This window comes from Microcebus murinus, chromosome 1 (genome assembly GCF_040939455.1).
Source record: "Microcebus murinus isolate Inina chromosome 1, M.murinus_Inina_mat1.0, whole genome shotgun sequence".
Lineage (NCBI taxonomy): Eukaryota > Metazoa > Chordata > Mammalia > Primates > Cheirogaleidae > Microcebus > Microcebus murinus.
The window spans coordinates 55,799,586-55,820,394 of record NC_134104.1 but is presented as its reverse complement, the minus strand read 5'-3'; the positions used below and the strand labels follow the sequence as shown (position 1 = coordinate 55,820,394).

The following is a 20,809-nucleotide window of genomic DNA, read 5'->3' as shown; positions in this document are numbered from 1 at the left end:
ATCTTTGGTGTAAAACTTCCCTCTCCATGGGAAGCAGGTGCGATTACCTGACTATGGCTATTATATATTGCTTCAGAGCCTTATCAAGGCCTATGTTGTTCCTTTTCCAAGAAGTAACAATAAGACAGAATATGTAAAAATTCCCCAGTTTTAAGCAAGCCTTTTGGTTTCAATATTTTTCTTACAATCTTGGTTGCTGTGTAAATATATAAAAGTTAGAGAAAACCTGACCTGTCAGTGTCCCACATGAGATAAAAGGTGGCTGTGATTGCATGTCATCATAATCTATTAATTTCTGTCTGGATAAAGCAACAAAAGAGAGCCAAATATTCTTCCCTCATTCTACTTCCCACTTTGGAATAGCTGCCAAAACATGCTCCCAAGGGCTCAGATAAGCTGAGGACAAACTCCTCAGTTGTCTGTCCCCAGAGCTTGTGGTCCCAATGATCACATTGGTGAATGTGAATGGTTAGATGAATTCCTCCTTCAAACAGCTGGACAGATGCAGGCTGGATAATAACTGAGTAGTGCCTGGCATCATAAGTGAACACAAGGTGATACCGGCTAGTCTCTATCACTTAGAGTTCTGCGTTTTTAATCTCATTGTTGAAAGCATCATAGAAGGGAGAGGCAGTCCTAATTTTGGCAGACTGTATCACTAGAAATAATTAAAGGAGAATATGGGCTTTTTTTTCTTTTTAAGAAAATTATTAGAAGGCCACCAAGAAGGCAAATGTTATGTTCCTTTGAACCTGAGTTTTGCAGACAGACATAGAGTCGGACTCAGATATACTGTGAAAAACAACAAAATGGACATCGATACCAAGAGAAGTTCTAACCTCACTCTAACCAAACATTTTGGCTCATGGCTGGAATTTCTCTGGAGTTTCTTTTTGACTACTCCTGAGGACCTGCCTGAAATCATTCTCATATTGTCCTTGATCTGCACAATTGGAGGTAAGTGTCACTTTGTTATTTTTGTTTGTTTGTTTTTGTTTTTGAGCCAAGGGTCTCACTAAATTGCCTAGGCTGATCTTGAACTCCAGGACTCAAGTAATCCTCCCACCTCAACCTCTTGAGTAGCTGGGATTATAGGTGTGTGCCGTCATGCCTGGCTAACTCTCTCTTTATCTGAGTTTATCCTAAGTGATGCAGATAATTGAGGCAAATAAGTAGAAAATCATAGTATCCCTAGGATCCCATGGGTTTTATCCAAATTATAAGTTATACCTAGCTTTTTTAAGAAGAAAAGAACACTATGGAAATAAAAAGGAAACAGGGTTTATTTTTGCACTTTCTTTGACCTGATTAGGGGGATTACATTACAAAGAAGCAGAAAAAAATTAAATGGAAGGAAATGGTGTGATATTACTTATTGCACTTTTATAACCATGATAATAAAGTTAATGTTAACTATTTATTATGGGTTTTTTAGTGTATAATAGGTAACCAGTTTGTTTTAATGAGAAAAATACAGCTAGTTCCTCATTGCTCCTCAATCACAAAGTTACATTAAAGGTTGTTTATTAACCTTTTATTGCATAATTGCTTAAGAAATTAATCTATGATTTAGTGTGTAGAAAAACTACCCTAAATATTCCAGGAGTAACCCAAAAACATGCTTCCAGGGTTCCAATGATTGCTAGCAGTGTTTAGTAAAAATTCTAAAAAAATGGGAATGAGATATATCATAGGAGAGGCAAAACAGGAACCCAGATTAACAATTACACTGATTCTAAGTCCATGCATTTATGTGTAAGACAGGGTTTCAATTACAGGAAGACAGAAGATGATTAGTAAAGCAGTATTTTATTATCCTCAACATTAAGAAATCATATCACATTAAAGTTCTATAAATGTGATATTTCATTGCCTTTCATTAACAACATATTTTTTGCAGCATTTTGGAACCTGCACTTGAAAGACTTTCCAATTCCTCTCTCTGTGATATTATTTTTCATTGGATGCAGTTTTGAAGTACTAAGTTTTACATCTTTCCAGGTGTGTATACTAAGTGAGTATTTTGTCCTATATCTAAGAATAATATAAATGCAAAGATGGCTTTAAAAATTGCGCAAAAATACTCATCCCCTCACTGCTGTGTCAGTTGATAGATGTTTGTAATGTGCATGGCATCCATCATAACAGATGTGTAGAAAAAAGAGCCAGGCCTGAAAAAGCTGGGATCCAGCTAAACATATGCAAAACAGAGCCTAGGTCTAAAACTATGTAGGCAATTTGGAACGAGTGCACATATAGGTACTGAGAGTGTAAGTGGCCAATGAGGATTAAACAGAATTCAAAAGGTTAGACAAGAAATTGCTAATGAGATAGGAGCTCAGGGAGACTTTGTGTGACTGGTACAGGACTCCAGTAGTAAGAGAAACTAATATTGAGCCAATCAGTTGCCTCGGTTAGGAATGTTTTATAGGGCTTCCATTAGAAAGGAAACCAGTCTCCAAGTGGGCAGAGTTGGCCCAGGGACCATCCTTTACCAATGTCTGCACTAGTAAATAAGAGCATATATGAGAACTTGTCTGAAAATAATTGACTTTTCCAAACAAATTTAGCCAGTGATGTTAAAAACATTATAGAAAACATGTATTCATGTGAGAACCAGAAACAAATTACTACTTTACTTGTCATAAACAGGTTTTACGATCGCATGATTTTGACATAAATGCAATTTTAAGTGCTTCTGTAAACTTTAGTATTTGTCAGCAACTCCTTCAAAGGGAGAGACTTTATGTTAAAAAACTGTGAAAGGTCTAAGGTTTTTTACTCCACTTGCAAGCTAATAAACTAGTCTTGACAAAAGACATGGGACTCCTGGGCCAGAGACAAGAGACTTTATTATTCACAGCAATAATAGTTCCCAGAGTATGAACATATTCTTGTGCCTGTTTCCTAAGCCCCAGTCCTTGCAGGGACAAGCAAAGAAGGCTAGGTGAAATCTGCACATACAGTCAGTTGCATTACAGGAGAATAAACCTGAGCTTAGAGAACCAGCATCTTTCATATTGGGTAGTAAGCTCCTTTGCTGTCTTCCTCCAAGGGAAATATTATCTTTATTACCCTGGACAGCAAAGTAAGCCTGCCCTTTGCTCCGGAGGACACTTGCTCCGTCTTCCAAGACTGTTAGCCATACACTCATGAAAAGATAGCTGGAAGAAAAGTACTCAGTGCCTCCGAATCACACACAGAGAAATACAGACAGCCCATGGCAAATTATCTCCCAAATGCAAAAATATCACCTAATACAGTAGGTACTTAGTGTTTCCTTAATTAATGAATGTTGAATGGATGCCCATAATAGGATTTACAAATTTCAACTAAATAGCTTATGATAAACATTGTTAGTTATTACGTGAATTACATTAACTTTCCAATTTCTATCCCTTCTGTTTCTCCACACATATCTTCTGTAACAGACATGGCAAATTGTTTGTATTAATAGTTTCTAGAATTTGATTTTATTTACTCCTTTGTGGATTTTGTTCATGGTAATCAACGTACCTGCAATCTCTTTCTTCCTCCTGTGTGCATGAAAATCTGCTACATATTCTTTAGTACCCCTGTCAATGACCTTTCTATACCAGTTCTTTAAAAATAAAATAAAATGAGCATAGGGATGTGCATTAACTTTTCTCTGTAATTGGCAATCATCTGATGGAAAACTATGAAAATCCAACACTTAAGACTTCAGCACTTACTACATTGTGATGTATCATTTATTTATTTATTTATTTATTTATTTTTATTTCAGAATATTATGGGGGTACAAATGTTTAGGTTACATATATTGCCTTTGCCCTGCCTGAGTCAGAGCTATAAGCATCCCCATCCCCCAGACAGTGTGCACTGCATCCATTAGGTGTAAATATACCTCCAAATTGTCTTTCTCTGTTGCTAGAGATAGGAGTACCTGGCATATATTCTATGTTAATAAAGGGATGGATAAATGAGAAAATGACGTATTTTTATATTATTAGGTCCAAACATATGCAGATGCCATACAAGGGATGAGTCCAGAATTATTTTTTGGACTATTTACACCAGTAATTTTCTTTAATGTTGCATTTGACATGGATTTATACATACTCCAAAAGTTATTGTTGCAAGTAAGTAACATTTTAAAATAATATCATTTACTCATGAAGTGCATGCTATCTATATTCAGATTTTTAAAAATTTTGCTTCAAAATAGAAAACAAAGAAGACATCAAAAGTACAGGTTATGGGAATAATAAATTCAGCTTCATATTTTAGTGACTAAACTGAATCTTAGCAATTGTCTAGCACATTGAAGACCCCCAAAATAAATCACGGAGGCAAAAAGCAATTATGAAAATTTGACTGGCAGAACTTCATACTAGTTATGATTTTAACTGTGAAAGGTTATAAGAGAGCTATTATGAAGTATATTAGCTCCAGTAAAATGAAATTGTTGAGAAAAATCGTGTTTTAATATATCCACCTTCTAAAGCTTCCTATATCCGTATGTAAAAGAACAAAAGCAGAGAAGACAACTCACAGAGGCAGCTATAACTCTAATTCACAAACTGTAATGGCTTTTTAAAATCATCTGAGATTTGGACTATATCAGGGAATGACCTTGAGAAGAAACACTACAAATGATAAGTATGGTGTACATTTTTTTTTCAAAATAATCAAAGCAGATTTGTAAACATAAGGCCATTACTTAACCTGCATCAGAAGCAAAACTATTAGAATAGTTTATGCTTTAAACCAAATCCAGATATGTGGAGTTCAGACAAACAACAAAAAGATGAAATTGAAAAGAACAGAGATGTAAAGGTGGTTTGAGTTGCTTCAGCAGATCTCTGCCAAGCCATCTCTTGCATTGGTTCGAGTGGGCATGCCAGCTGGAGCAGGGCCAGCTAGCCCACCAACTCATGCTGGCGATTCTACATCTCCAGTCATCCTGACTATCTGCTTTTTAATATTGAATACAAAAGCAATCTGATTTTTCTTTTTCTAAAATTTCTTTGCAGATTCTTTTAATTACAGTTCCTGGCTTTTTTATTAATTATGTCTTAATTCTTTGGTATCTGGCATCTGTGAATAAATTACTTTTGAAGAACACAGCATGGTTATTATTTTCAGCTGTCCTTGCGAGTTCAGATCCCATGCTTACTGCAACTGCCATAAGAGACCTTGGTAGGTATATCAAATTTTGTAACTTAGTTTTAAGATCTTTTGTTTGTGGCAGCTTTTCACTACCTGGAGTGAGGTGTGAGGGACTGGGGACTGAGGATTGAGCAGAGATTCTGCAGGTGATGTTTAAACAGAAGCAAACACCATTGATGCACTTATCTAGTATCCGAGAAAAAGCATTATATCCAATTGTGAAATAGTGCAGGGGATTAGTTAGAACCCTTGATGCTATACCTGCTTCTTCTACCTTGGGCCAACAGAACAGTTCCAGGGCATTAGAACATTGCATGTACATGTGGCGACGTTTCTGTTGCCCAGCATTTCTTTTCCTTTGAAAAGTCATTAGGATAATGCCATTTTAAAAATAATTTCCCTTTGGAGTCATTGTCACTATTAAGCCTGAAAAGTCAAAAACAATAAAATCACCAATTATGTAGTTGTTTTCAGTGTATATGATTTTAAGAGAAGTAAATCTATATTTTAAAGTAAAATACACAGTCAATTTAACTTAGAAAAGTGAAGAAAAAATACAAAAGCCTCATACAAAGAAAAGCAACCTAATTTTTCCAACTGGTCACTCTTAGTAATGAGAACTAGAAAAATTGCTTTAAAATAGAATATTAATATGGCACATCCATGCATGCAAATAGAAGGATATTCCTAGCTTGGATTCATATCACATAATTTCCCCTACCTACTTAAACTTCAGTCATATTTCAAAACTTCCTTTAAGGAAATTTAATTGTGTATAAACTATGAATTAAATCTAGATCATCATAATTAGGTACCAAATTAATTGCGGTCCATTATGTTTATGGAAGTGAGATAGTTAACTAGACCTCTCAGTCCTTGTTTCAAAGCACAGATAAAAACATCAAAGTAAGTATTTTTAAAATTCAGCAATTTTGTCTATATAAATATGTGCATCATAAATCAGATGTATTCGAGGCAAGACAGAAAGCTATGATTGAAGGATAAAGTAAATTCATAGACCAAGGCTTTATAACATGGCATCTAAATAGAGTATTAGGCAATGTTCAGATAATCTAGCAAGAGTTAGAAATTACCTGACTGTTCCATACAATATGTTTCTTTCAATAGTTTTAGAAATCAAACTCCATGAATGGAGAGAATCCTGGTATTACCTACTTCCATCTTCATTTTTCTCTATTTAGAGGATATTCTAAGTATAGATATCTATCTGTTGTCCTTTTCCTCTGTCATTAAATGTGCCCTTAGTGGCAAAAGTATAACTTTGAGCATTTCTAAGTGATTTTCTAAAAGCCATAAGAGGGAAATATTATATAATAAATTCCTTTTTGTGAACCAACCACTGTGTAACCATGTGCACTCACACACACACACATTCATTTCTATTTTATTTTCATTTTACGGCCAGTGAAATGGGGAAAGAACTATCTGAGGCAAGTAGAAATAAAGTATGGGAGACACATGAAGTATAAATACATGAATGAAAGAAAGCCAAGCTTTCAAGACAAGGCGATTAAGAGGGTGAGGTGAGACTTTAGAAGAAGGAACTGCCAGCATCTATCACCTGGCCTGGGTTCTTGTCTTCCTCCCACACTCTCATCTCACCTTCCTCCCTCTGTGCCACACTGTCAGTGCCAACACTTTTCTCCTCACAAGACTTGAGGGACTCCTATGATAGCTGAGAGCTACTGCCACACTTCTCTTAACTTTATAATCTTGTAATCTAGTATTCCACTGTTTTTCTAGCCTGCTATTGTTGAATTTAAATAATAATAATCTATTTGGAGTGTTTTGCAAGATTGTTCTCATAAATTTTGGCACCTTATTATTACTTTTGAAATTTTGTTTTTCTTTTCACTTTGCATCTTTCACAAAAAATTTAACGTATTTTTCTCTTGGCAGCATTTTTGTTGAGTTTCCAAAAGAAGGTTTATAAAGATATATATACATAAATTTGTGTAAATGTATTTATACACACACACACACACACACGTATCCTGAAAAAACTCTGCCCATGACTATCAGTAGAATACATGAGTACATTAACATTGCTTTGAGCTTTTTATGTTCTTCTGACTTTCCTTATGCCCTGTATCTATTATTTATTTCTGAATATTCACACTTGCTAAAATGGAATAATTTTACAACAACATCGGTTAGTTTACAACTCCAAATGTAGTGGTTTAAAAGAACAATTATTTATTTTTTTCTCATGAGTCTGGCAGTTCTGATGATATGAACAGGACTCTGCTGATCTTGGCTAGGCTCACTAATGAATCTATAGTCAGCTGACAGTCATCTGGAGGCTAAGTAATCCAGGCTGACCTCAACTGGGAAGATCCACCTTTCCTTCATGTATCTTTAACACTCCTCCAGTGGGGTAGCCAGGGAATGCTGCCATGGTGGTGGCAGGAAACCAATAGAGAGGAGGCAGAGCTCTTTCTGCTCTCATCAAGTCTCATAACAGACCAGATCTTCTTGATGAGAAGTACTGCAAAGCCTTACAGAAATGGACATGCATACCAGGAGGAGGGAAGAACCGGACCGTGGAAGCAATTGAGGCACCACAGGAACAAACTGCCTTGGCATTTCTTCTCTTCTATCAGCACACTGATTATAGTTAGGCTGTGATCACAGTGGATGGTTCACAAAAAGGAATTTATTACATAATAACATTTCCCTCCTATGGCTTTTAGAAAATGACTTAGAGATGCTCAAAGTTATAATTTTGCCACTATGGGCACATTTAATGGCAGAAAAAAGGGCAATTGAGGGGCATCTAAACTTAGAATATCATCATAAATAGAGAAAAATTAATATGGAGGTAGGTAATATCAAGGTTCTCTCCATTCATGGAGTTTGTTTTCTAAAACTATTGAAAGAAACATATTGTATGGAACAGTCAGGTAATTTCTAACTCTTGCTAGATTATCTGAACATTGCCTAATACTCTATTTAGATGCCATGTTATAAAGCCTTGGTCCATGAATTTACTTTTTCCTTCTATCACAGTTTTCTGTCTTACCTCGAATACATCTGATTTATGATGCACGTATTTATATAGACAAAATCACTGAATTAAAAAGTACTTAATTTCATGTTTTTATTTGTGCTTTGAAACAAGGACTGAGAGGTCTAGTTAACTATCTCACTTCCATAAACATAATGGACCACAATTAATTTGGCACCTAATTATGATGATCTAGATTTAATTTATAGTTTATACACAATTAAATTTCCTTAAAGGAAGTTTTAAAATTGGACTAAAGTTGAAGTGGGGGAAATTATGTGATATGAATCCAAGCTAGGAATATCTTCTATTTGCTAATAAAATGTTATCCTTTAATATTTAGTATTTAATGTTTTTCTCACTTTAAAAAACATCTTCCCCCCTCTTAATATACATAGGTCTTTCTAGAAGCCTCTCCAATTTAATTATTGGAGAAAGTCTGGTGACCTCTGTTATATCATTATTGATGTTTAGTACTATCATGGATATTAACAAAAGAAGACAAAGCACGATGAAACATACCTTAGGTAAAGACCTATTTTTCTTCTTAATTTTTTAAAAATAGGAATCCTGTATTCTCTGAAAGCTGACATAAATTTGTACTATCTTACCGTAAATTATACTTGTAGGACTATTTAGCAAGTGTTGGTATAGTGACTTACCCTTTACAAAGTACTATCACATGTTCCTTATTTAATGTTAGCTATGGTTTTGTTGTGAGGCTGGGTTGAGACTCTTCATGAAAATGCTTATGGAAGAACCATTCACAGGCCTGGGCCGAGCCGGAATGCTGGACAATCAGGATTAGGCATTTCTTTTATGTGCTGAAGATAGCTTAGAAAATAAGCCAGGTAGTGCACCCACTAGTAATGAGAGGAGGCAGCCTCTCTGCCCTTTGTCCTGGGACTCTCTCTCATGTAGGCAACATAGAAAGCTGTCAACTCAGGCAGGAAGTGTGGGTTATGCTGCCATCTACAGGGCCAGAGGGCAGTGCTTGTAAGCAGAGAAATTGAAAGATGCATGTGAGCTCTTTTGTTTACCACTTTCAGATGGCCCTGAACATTACTATTTTTTTTCCTTGTGTATATGTATAAAATAAACAATATATGTACGTTACAAAAATGATTATAAAGTATACAGCTATGTAGTTATCACTCTGGCAAGAAATTTAGTGTTACCAGCACCCCCAGAAGCATCTTATGTGCTCCTCCCTGGTCAAAACCCCATATCTTGCTCCTAGAAAAGTCATTCCCTATGTGTAGTCTCTGAATTCTTTGGTAGTAGAGGAAGAGAATCCACAGGACCCTTTCAGGGTGTCCATGAAATCAAAATATTTTCATAATATTACTTATAATTTATGTGTTTATTTACTATTTTTCTTGTGGTGTATTTGCACTGGTTGGGAAAAGCAATGATTTACAGTCTTCTTGAGAAATCGATGACAAACTATTCACTCACCAGCTGTCTGTGCTCTAAGGCCTTTGGCAGCATTGTCTCAGTCCACCACCATGCCCATTCCCTTGGGAAAAGAGAGTTTAGGAGGTATCTCCAGACCATATTCTAGTCCACCATGGGGTCTGTATGATACCACATAATCCACAGTAGGATTCTTCTACTACTCATTCTCCCCAGTAATGAAGAATATCTCAAATTATCTTTAACCACTCAAGAAAAAGAGGTTTTAGCCGTACTTTTTTTTCTATGCCTGGAGAGGGCTTCATTGTTGAGCAACCAGGGACCCTGTTTACCTCTATTCTTACCTATTCCTGTTTTATCCTAAAATTCAGTACAGACTATTCCCCAACAAGCTCCATCCTGGGAACGGGCCCTGCACCCTCCTCTTTCTCAAGGAGCTCGTCCAGGTGGTGGACCATTACCCTAGTTGGGCCTAAGAAGTATTTGCGTTTAGCCTTTGAGACTTGTGAGAAACAAACTGATGGAGCTCTGTATCCAGTGTTAGTTTATCCAGGCCATGGAAGCGTGGAACATCTGTGGTGAACGTTGAACCCCACTTTAGCACAGAAAGATACATTGTCTTTAAGTATTTCAAATTTTCCATCTGTTATGTGTGAGAAAGCCAAATAACCACATATACAAACTCTACCAATATCCAGAGTACAAATGAAGGTGACCCAGTAAGGCACTCAGGGAGTTTTCACCATAAAACTTCCTGTAGACATAACCTTCCTAAAGATAACTAAGGTGAGCAAGAAAGAAATATCTGTACTCAGAAGCATCTTAAAAACTCAAGGGCCACCTTTGGGGAAATTGAACTGAAAAGCACAAAAAAAGTACAGTGCATGTCAATTGGGAAAATCCAAGTCCGATTACTAAACCTGGTCCATATTTTACCAGATTTCATTCAAGATATTATATATGATGACAGAATTTCAGGGAAACTTGTATCAGAAATGACATCTCCAGTCTAATCAAGAGAACTTTCTTGATACTCACTGTGGGGTGGGGTGGGGGAGAATGTAACAGGGGGAAAAAGATACTGATTCATTGATTCAATAATTATTTATTAATATGCACTATGTAATAGTTCCTCTTCTAGGACCTGGGTATTCAGCCACAAACACAATAGACAAAGTTCCCTTGTTTTCAAAGAGCTTGTCTTGTAATTTTGATAATAATCAATAGATAGAACTTTATGTTATTTTTTAGGTTTCACAGGGATAAAAACTGTAAGTATTCACTATTATAATAATATTAATCACTTCAATAATAAAAACTCTGCTGTAGCAGAAAGAGAGAAATGAACTTATTTTCTTAGTCATTAGGACTTTCTCTGAACTTTTAATTTTGAAAGAAAAATTTCCCTTAAGAAATAAAGGTGCTTGATAAGCTTTATTGGTATTGCATTTATATTTCATTTATATCAACTCACACAATTGTGAATCAATAATTTTCATAGTAACCATTGTTTTTATAACTTCTGTAATTATTTAAACAGTGTTACCAAGCTTTGAAGATAGCACATGTTTCATAACAGGAAAAAATTAAGAAGAGTCATTGCTCTTAGAGTTCTCACCCTTTCTCGCTTGGGTGCTAGGAATTTAAGGACTGTATAAGTAATAAGGGATTTGTTTTGAGACTTTTCCTGGCTTAACAAATCTAGTTAGCAAACTGTATTACTTATTAAGAGGTATTTTCCTTTCTTAAAGGAGAATACAGATTTCAAATTGTGGTCTTTGAACTCCAAATTCCCGTATACTTCTGAAAGCATACAGGAAGCTGGAGTTGGCCTCCATCCTACGTTGGATTCCATATGTTGGAAACAAAAAAACATGATTAAACAATGGGAAAAGGAGCTGAACAGACATTTCTGAAATGCAGACATACAGATGCCCAGTGGGTGCATGAAAAAAATGCTGAGCATAACTAATCATTTCAGAAATGCAAATTAAAAGCACAGTGAAATATCACCTCACACCTGTTTAAAATGGCTCTTATTCAGAAGATAAAAGATAACAAGTGTTAGTGAGGATGCAGAGAAGAGGGTACATTGTTGGTGGGAATGGAAATGAGTACAGCCATTATTGAAAATGGTATGAAAGTTCCTCAAAAGACTAAAAATAGGATTACCATATAATCAAGTAATCCCACTTTGGGGTATAAGGAATCAAAAACAATATGTAAAAGGGATGTCTGCACTTCCCTATTCATTGTGGCAATGAGCTAATTTTAAAGAAAATGACCAAAACCAAAGTTGATCCAGAGTGTCACTTAAAATCAAGGGCAAGTAAGTCCTACTAACTATTTCTTATTTACTCTCCTTTCTTGTAGCTTATTATGTCATCCGTGCAATTTGGTCATATTTTATAGCAAGTTTCTTCTTTGGAATTGTAAGTGCAAAACTAATCCAGTTGTGGATGTCATCTGTTTTTGATCATGATGTCAATCATATAAGTTTCATCTTTTCAATGCTGTACTTCACCTTTTATATTTGTAAGTGAAGGGCTTATTTCTAAAATTAAAGGACATAGAAAAATTCAAAATAAAATTATAGGAAAATACATACAAGGTAAAAGTTACTAAAAACATCCAACTGACCTAGAAGTAATATTTTTGTTAAAACAATCTATCAGAAGAGATAAAAAGATATGACTATCTATACAACAGAAAACAATGGTGAAAACTCTATAAAGCAAATACTATTGTCCAAAAGACCACCAGGATGGCTAACTAGTGGAAAAGAGAGCTTAATTGGTGATATTGGCTTGCAAGCCAGGAAGAGAAAGACTCCAGCATGGACTGAAGGTGCTCTTTGAGGAAGGGAAGGACAGGTTGGATTTTATGCCTTACAGGGCCAGTAGTACACATATTCAGCAGGTTTGGTGAAAAAACTATACATATTTATAAGGGTAGCAGAGCACATGGAGATTACATAAACATGTATGTAACATACATCCCGTGTTCACTTTGGGATGGCGTTTTAACATTAAAAGGAAGTGGAATTTGACTCTTCACATCAAAATGTGAACTACAGGACACAAAGACAGTTGTGTGCAACCTCTATAAGCTGGCTGAAACTGGTTTAAGATCTGCAATAGCTTATGAGAAAAGAATGTTTGAAAGGCCACTCCTCTGTTGTGGTTGTAAATCAGTCTGATGGCTCACACTGTTAGGGAGTTTAGCAAGGGTGTAGTTTTTCTTACAGTCTTAGGAATTCAGAAATTTGCTCTGGCAGCCAGGCCTCGAACCCTCAACCTGTAGGTAACTTTGTTTCCTTAATCTTAGGGTCTATCATCTTAGATGATAAAGGAGTATCTATTTTGGTGTCTCAGATCACACTATTATAAAAGAAGAATTTGAAAAAACTATAATTACAGTAATATAAATTATTGTGCCTTTCTCATAGAATTTCATGACCAATTGGATAAAAATAATTATAGCTACAAAAAGATTTATGTAACTTATACACTTGGTTTATAAGATATATAGAGTTTTGCTTCCCAAAACAAAATGCATATTCTTTATATATACTTGTAGACAATTTACAGAAATTAACTGGAACTGAAGAACATTTCAATAAAATTTCATTGTTCAACCATGATGGAATTAAATTAAATACTAACTACAAAAGGAAGGTTTAAAAAAATAATTTTAACTGCTTATAAATTAGTTATAGTTTTCTTGATAACTCTTAGACCAAAAAGGAAATCAAAAGTATCAGATCAAATAAGGCTAAATGTTAGGCAGTCTATCAATGTTATCAATCTATTTACCGCAGTTGCCTCTTCACAGAAGTATAGAAGATTTTGATACATTACTGTTTCCTGACACAGTCTCAGAATCATGTTCAACCCAGCCTTCAGACAGCCCTACACATGACTGGGTGTTGCCACGTGAGCTAATACCTAGTTATCACAACTATACTATGTCTTTTATTTTCATTAAATGAAAATTTATGACAATTTAAATCAATTATAGAATGTTTTGGTTTTAAAATATTATAAAAACTATTTTATATGCCTATTACATTTAAGAATAAGATAATGGTATATATCCTCACATCTATGATTAAAAATAGTTCTGGAAACTCTATCTAATACAATAAGAGGAAAGAAAAGAAAGAAGTTTACCCTATTTTCAAAGAAAAATGGTTACATTACTTGCAACATTTTCTATTATATAGAAAATCCAACAAAATTAATTAATGAACTGCCAGCAAGATTCTTTAATAGCTTGATATAAGATAAGTTTACCCAAAACAATTGATAGTTTTTATAAACCAGCAGTGACTATCTAGAAAATATAATAAAAAATTGATTCTCTTTCCACTGGCAAAAGTTATAAAATATCAAGGAATACACTTAATATGAAGTTTCGACCTAAACATGTAAGTTGCTATAGTTTACTGAGAAATATAAAATTTGAATAAATTGAGACAAGACAAACTTCTCTTGAGAAATGCTATAGTAACTGGATTCATTATTTTCATGTCTGAAGAGAGAAATGCAGAACATAGAATCTGGAGGCTTTCTAATTAATTTATCAGTGAATTAAAGCCAATTGGAATATATTAAGTTTACAAAATCAAGTTCATTAATTAACAGTGAGGAAATGATCAATCAGTTTAGGTAGGTTCTTCATGTACTACTAAATATGTATATACTTAAATTCCTACAAAAATATGTTCTAATAAATATAATTCCCTCAAATATCATTTAAATAAATATAACATGAAGATTAAGGGTTATGCCCAAGGAAATAATTTCAAACTTTTAGAATCAAGATGTCTCAATGGACATTTTAGGAAGAAAACTTCCAGGACAGAATTTCATGACAACAAGATACAGAGTAAATATAAATCTAATGTAAAAGGACTTTCACTCTGACCTGGCTTACTATTTATACTATTAGCATCCTCAAGATAGCCATCATAAATATTTTCCTGACTTTAATGTCACCGAACAAATTATAGTAATTAGTCCAGGAGTTCATCTTTTCAAAGCACCTGTGTCCATGGTTCCCTTTTCTCTCACAATTCAAAAATGACTAAAGTGTTTGTTCCTGCCTTTGATGCCATTTCTAGCCAGGATTAAAATAAAGAATATAAAAATCTGTAATTTTTTAATCTTTAGAAAGGAAAACTCAATATTGTGATATAATTTCAATTTCATTAAATTAAAATTTATAGCAATCCAAATCAAAGAATGATATAAATTTTTTTGGTTTTAAAATTTTTACAAAAACTATTTTAAAAGCTCATCTAGAAAAATTAATATGTGAGAATAGATAAGACAATTTTAAAAAGTAGAGTAGAGTTTTCCATACCAGGCAGGTATTAAAACATTTACTAGGCCTATAATAATTAAAATACAATTGTAACACAGGAATACAAAGCAAATCAGAGAAACAGAAGGGGCACAGAACTGATCCAAGTGTGAATGCAATTTAGCACATGATAAAAGAATATTCACAATATCCTTTAGTATTAAAAACAAATACTTTAATTTTTGTTTATTAACTAGAACAATGCCTAATGAACATTAAGTAGAAAAACAAAAGAAGCCTATTACAGACCTGTGTTACTGTATAATTCCATCTGGGTTTTTTCAATGTGTGACTTTATTTTTGTATACGTATGTTGGATTTATAAAATAAGGGTTCAGTGGGTATTCTACTCTTCTCAAAGATCTTGACCCAACCATCTTAAATTCCCAATTCTATAAAAACCCAAAGAGCTTATAGTTTCTAAAAATTTCTTGATTTTCCTTCCTCATGATCTTCTCTACCTCTTCCTGGATATACAGTAGTTTCTGGTTCTTAGTAAATTTTACTGAAGATGCGGAAAATTAGGTTATACAGTTCACAGTTCTATGAAATCTGACAGCTATCTTTATTTGTTCATGTTTCCATCTTTCCCACTTAATTTTCACCACTTGTCTCCGGTATAGAAATTCAACAAGCATCTTTTAATGCTGGAAGCTACCTCTTGGATCTCATTCCCTGATCTCAAGTAGCTTATCAAAGTATTTCTTCTAGGCTAATATAGTATTTTGTCTAATAGAAATTTCAGCCAAAATTTTCTTTAAAATTATACCTGAAGTCTTGGCAGTGGAACTATGAGTGTTCTCTTTTGCAAAAAATGTAATGTCTATATTGTACCGTGTTATTTGAACTTTACACAGGGATAATATACTACTTTCATAAGCTCAAAGGAGAAACAACATTAATAAAGCTACTTTTAAGAATATTCCACCAACGGTTGTTTATGCTTTGCAATCCCCACATTAAATGCACCAAAACAATATTATACTGGAGAAGTAGGTCCAAATGGGTTCTCTGCTGGCCCAACTCCCTTAGTCCTATCAGAAGATCAAACCATTTCTATTGCCTACTGTCTGCCAAGAAGGCATAGGAAGTGGGCTAGTCCATAAAGAACTTTTCGGCTCATTTCCATTTCATCCCTCCAGGGCCTATCTGAAACAATTAGATCCATAGAGCGTGCTCTAGCCTCACTAGGGTAAATTAAGGATCTTGGAGCTCCATATTGTTGCCAATGATCTGAAGCCAAAGCAGTACAAGGATTTCCATTATAAACTTTACTACACAGTTTGGTACGACTCAAAGGAGGAAAACGGACATTGATTGAGTGGTGGGTAATAATTTGTGATGTTTTCCAGCTGAAACCAAGTGTATAATCTCTTTATAAAGAGATTAAGTAATCTCTTTATAAAGTCTTTATAATCTCTTTATAAAGTCAGATATGAAGATATCTGATATTTTCATCCCTGGTAAAATTTATTCTACTATTGATGTTAAATTAATACTGTAAATTTATTTCCTTTTAAAAATAGGTGAGATAGCTGGAATGTCTGGGATTTTTACCCTGGCCATTGTGGGACTTATTTTAAATTCTACGAGTTTTAGACCAGGAGGTGAAGCACTTCTTCTTGAGTAAGTGACTATCATATTTTCCCTCTGTTTCATACACTGCAAGCTATAATATTGTAATAGTAACTACATCTACATGGTCAAAGCAAGATTTTCAAGTAAAAACTTGGAAACTACCCAACTAAAAATCCTTCCTAACAATTATTTTGTATGTGCTTTCAAAGCCTCCGATTTAAAGCAAAATTTGTAACCCCACCATGAGTTCATGTTGGTTCTATTTCCTGATTAATTCTTCAAGTCTCCGATCATCTATTAAGTAGTATCCAATCTAACATCCTGTATCCACTAGTAAGGGGATGCAAAAAAATGTAATAATTGAGAAATAATATTCTAATGCAATATTTTTTTATTTCAGCATATTATGGGGGTACAGATTTTAAGGTTTCAATAAATGCCGTTTCCTCCCCTCCCCCCACAAGTCTGAGTATCCAGCATGACCTAATGCAATATTTTTTAAAACATTGAACTCAATGCAAAAAAAATATCTGAAGATCAATAATTTAAGGACAATGAAGAGATTTCATGTAAAGCAAATTAAAAGATTAATCTATGACATTTGAAGAGGGTTTGCAGTGTTATAAAAGAAAGTATGGCCAAACTAAATGTAGACAAGACTGTGAGTAGAAATGTACAAATTGTGCCTTGCTCAAGGGCACCCAGCTGAGCAGCTGAGGGGTGAGTGGGATCCATGTCAGCCTAAAGGAAGGGCATTTTCTGCAGTGCTACAGTACAGAGGGTGGGAACTGGACCTAAATCACACAGTGGTGACACATGTGTAAACAGGGGCCCTGAAAGTAAATAGTGATTTATGAAGTTTGGGAGAATGTTACAGAAGATAGAATAAATTCAGAAGTCAGATGCTTAAAGGTAGAGGTAAAGGTAAAGGTATAGCTTATAGGATTCCAGAACACTAACCTAAAATTTCATGTCAGTTACAATGGAGGTCAATTGTACTTGGAGCTAGACAGAATTGAATGGGCCACAGTGTGGGAAGAATTTAAAATATTACAAAAGTATTTAACTGTATCTGTGAGAAGTGATTCTGAAGGCTCCCACCACCTTCTTGCTCTAACTGTAGGCTGGATCTCTCTCCCCTGAAGATATTACTTCTCTTCTCTTGCATTCCTTGTAAGTTGTGATATCTTTCTCACCTGCATCGCTGGCACTGTTGAGCCTACAGTTGAAGTAGGTGATCCCCTGTACCTCAAAGTCATTTCCAGATTATTCTTCTCCTTCTTCCACAGAAGAACCCAATTATGAAGTTCACGCCATTAGATTGTACCATCTTCTACCATATTGGTTGTTGTTCTCTAGAACAGAATCAGTCTCCATTTTGTGAAGATTCTGGCTTCTGTCTCACTGTGACTCTCTCCAACATTATTCTACCATCATTCTTAGTGACATCAATATCCATACAATTGACCCTCTACTCCCTCAGTTTTAAGTTTCTGGACTTTCTCTCCTCCGATGAGTATGTTCACCTTCCCACTTCCACTTCTACAGTCACACAATTAACCGCCTCTTAATCTCAACTTCAATTATCTTTTTTTCTTTTGATATAAGGTCTTGCTCTATCACTGTATGTGGGAATATAGTGGCACAATCGTAGCTCACTGCAGCCTCCAACTCCTGGGCTTAAATGATCCTCCTGTTTCAGTTTCTCAAGTAGGTAGGGCTACAGGCACATAACACCACACTCAGCTAATTTTTGAATTTATTTTGTGGAGATGGGATCTCACTATGTTAACCAGGCTGATCTCAAGCTCCTTGCCTCAAGCCATCTTCCTGCCTTGGTCTCCCAAAGTGCTGGATCATGGGCATAAGCCGCTGTGCCTAACCAATAATCTTATTATAATAGGATTATACAATAATCCTATTATAATAGGCATGTACCAACTCCTGTTTTCCAAGATAGTAGAAATCTAAGATAATAGTAATAAATCCCACTATGTCCCACAACAACCTACAGCATGTCTATTCTATTCTTTAAGAGAGAACGTGCACCATCTCCTATCTTCTCACCTTATGCACTCTAGTATTCCAATTCTAACAATTCTATATTCACAGTGAGACTAATTCATCGATTCTATGATCTTTTACTGACCCTCACCCATCTCATATTCTCAGTTCCTCTTTTGCTTAAAACCATTTAATAATGTTTCATCTTAGGCTGAGCATGGTCGCTCATGCCTGTAATCCTAGCAATTTGGGAGGCCGAGACAGGACAATTGCTTGAGCTCAGGAGTTCAGGAGACCAACCTGAGCAAGAGTGAGGCTCCATCTCTACTAAAAAATAGAAAAAATTAGCTGGGCAACTAAAAATAGAAAAAATTAGCTGGGTGTGGTGGTGCATGCCTGTAGTCCCAGCTACTCAGGAGGCAGGAGGATGGCTTAAGCCCAGGAGTTTGAGGTTGCTATGAGCAAGGCTGACGCCATGGCACTTCAGCCTAGGAAACAAAGCAAGACTCTGTCTCAAAAAACAAACAAACAAACAAACAAACAAACAAACAAAACTTTCATCTTTTTCAGCTACAAGTAAAAGTTGTTTTAATGGCAAAGTCCCATGATTTGTCTACCCTGCTACCTCTATGATTCATTTCTATAACTCTCACCTATGCCCACACTGCTCTAATGACACTGTTGACCTTGCTATTTTTAAAGTGTCAAACACGCTCCACTATTTGGGCTTATGCCCTTGTGTTTCTGCTCTTGGAATGTGTTTCCCTTACATATTGGCAGAAGGAGCTGCTTCATGTCTTTCATGCTTCTATTCATACATCACCTTATTAGAAAGAAATTCGCCCAAATAGAAATTGCCTCTTAGCCAACCTATACAACCTTTTATTCTTGGCAAATTGACATCTCCAAAATGTTCAATATATTAGGTATCAATTCCTCTAGGCTATTGGCTATGCAATATTGGGCAATTATAATAATAAAGATGCTTAGCTCTTCTAGAATCAAAATCTTTGAGAGTACAATCATAGGACTTAAACTTTTTAAAAACTCTCCCCAGATGATACTTACATACAGACAGGGTTGAGACCCATTGTTACTTCTATATTTATTAGGACAACCCATGATCATCAAATGAAGAAAAGGAACATTTAAAAAAATTCAAAAGGTTTTTTTTCCTGTGTGCTTGAATTATTGCGTGCACACACACACATCACACATCCCCCACATTCCCAGATATACACATAAGAGTACATACACACATCTGTGGGATGGGTTTGGAGCTTGGCTGTTTGACTCACAGTCTCTCTGAATTTGATAGAGACGGATTCCTTAGAGAATATAGTTTCATCCTCATCAGATTTCTCTCATTAATTTCTATCATGTATGAAAATTTCCCAACATCTCCACAATGTTAGTTGCTTAACCGATTCATTTACATTTTATGCTAATTAATAAGACTATGATTTTTGGTCTTTGGTGGAAATTTTCCACAATTTTATGAGTTTTTAAATTATGTAGTCATTAAATTAATAATAAAGCATGATTGCAGTATATATTCATCATTCACTTGACTGAATCATCCTACTCAATTAATGTTTAAAAGTGATTTTATTAATTGTATGAGTATAGGTGAGTATAATGCTCTGAAGATTTTTTTTTTTGATAGGAAGGGAGGCCTATCTACATGATGCAACAATTGGATTTGCTTTTGGTAATAAAGTTAAAAGAAGAAAAATTAATATAAAAATTATATTATCATAAAGTATATTTTACTGTGTTTTCCTCTAACTTTATGCTGGATACAATATTTAAATCCAAGAGACAACAGATAAAATATGATAATGCAGATACAAGAAAGACATGATAGTTCAGTCTAGAGTAATGAAACAAAGTTCAGTCACAGGAAAATATTTTGAATGATTTCACTCAATATTTCCTATGCTAGGATATTTTATGTTAATTGTTTCTCTAATATTGCCTAGGTATTTGTGCCTCTTAAATATAGCTCAGAAGCAGGGATTTCTTATTAATGTAACAAAAAAAAAGGTTTGCTTTGAGTACTGAATTTGTTTTTAATCAAAAGAACTATTCCTCTTCAGAACAAAAATTTTCTTTGTCAAGAACAGTTTGGCAAGGAATAGGTAAAAACAAACTATCTTTCTCTTATAATATAAATGGTATTCATGTGCCTTTTAAGTTTTGTTTCAATTTATTTGTTATAAATAGAATATGTGGACTTAAAGACATGAAATATATAGAAAAAGC

At 34.8% G+C, this 20,809-nt stretch overlaps 1 protein-coding gene across 1 annotated transcript in view; it reads left to right on the top strand.

Moving 5' to 3' along the window:
• Nucleotides 1-809: 809 nt before the first annotated feature.
• SLC9C1 (solute carrier family 9 member C1) overlaps nt 810-20,809 on the top strand; it is a 96,597-nt gene continuing 76,597 nt past the window's right edge. Inside the window, exons 1-7 of the mRNA XM_012787465.3 lie at nt 810-957; nt 1,901-2,001; nt 3,993-4,121; nt 5,016-5,181; nt 8,578-8,706; nt 11,969-12,130; nt 16,489-16,588. Of these exons, the coding sequence (XP_012642919.1) occupies nt 810-957; nt 1,901-2,001; nt 3,993-4,121; nt 5,016-5,181; nt 8,578-8,706; nt 11,969-12,130; nt 16,489-16,588 (935 nt within the window). The remainder of the gene's footprint in view (nt 958-1,900; nt 2,002-3,992; nt 4,122-5,015; nt 5,182-8,577; nt 8,707-11,968; nt 12,131-16,488; nt 16,589-20,809) is intronic.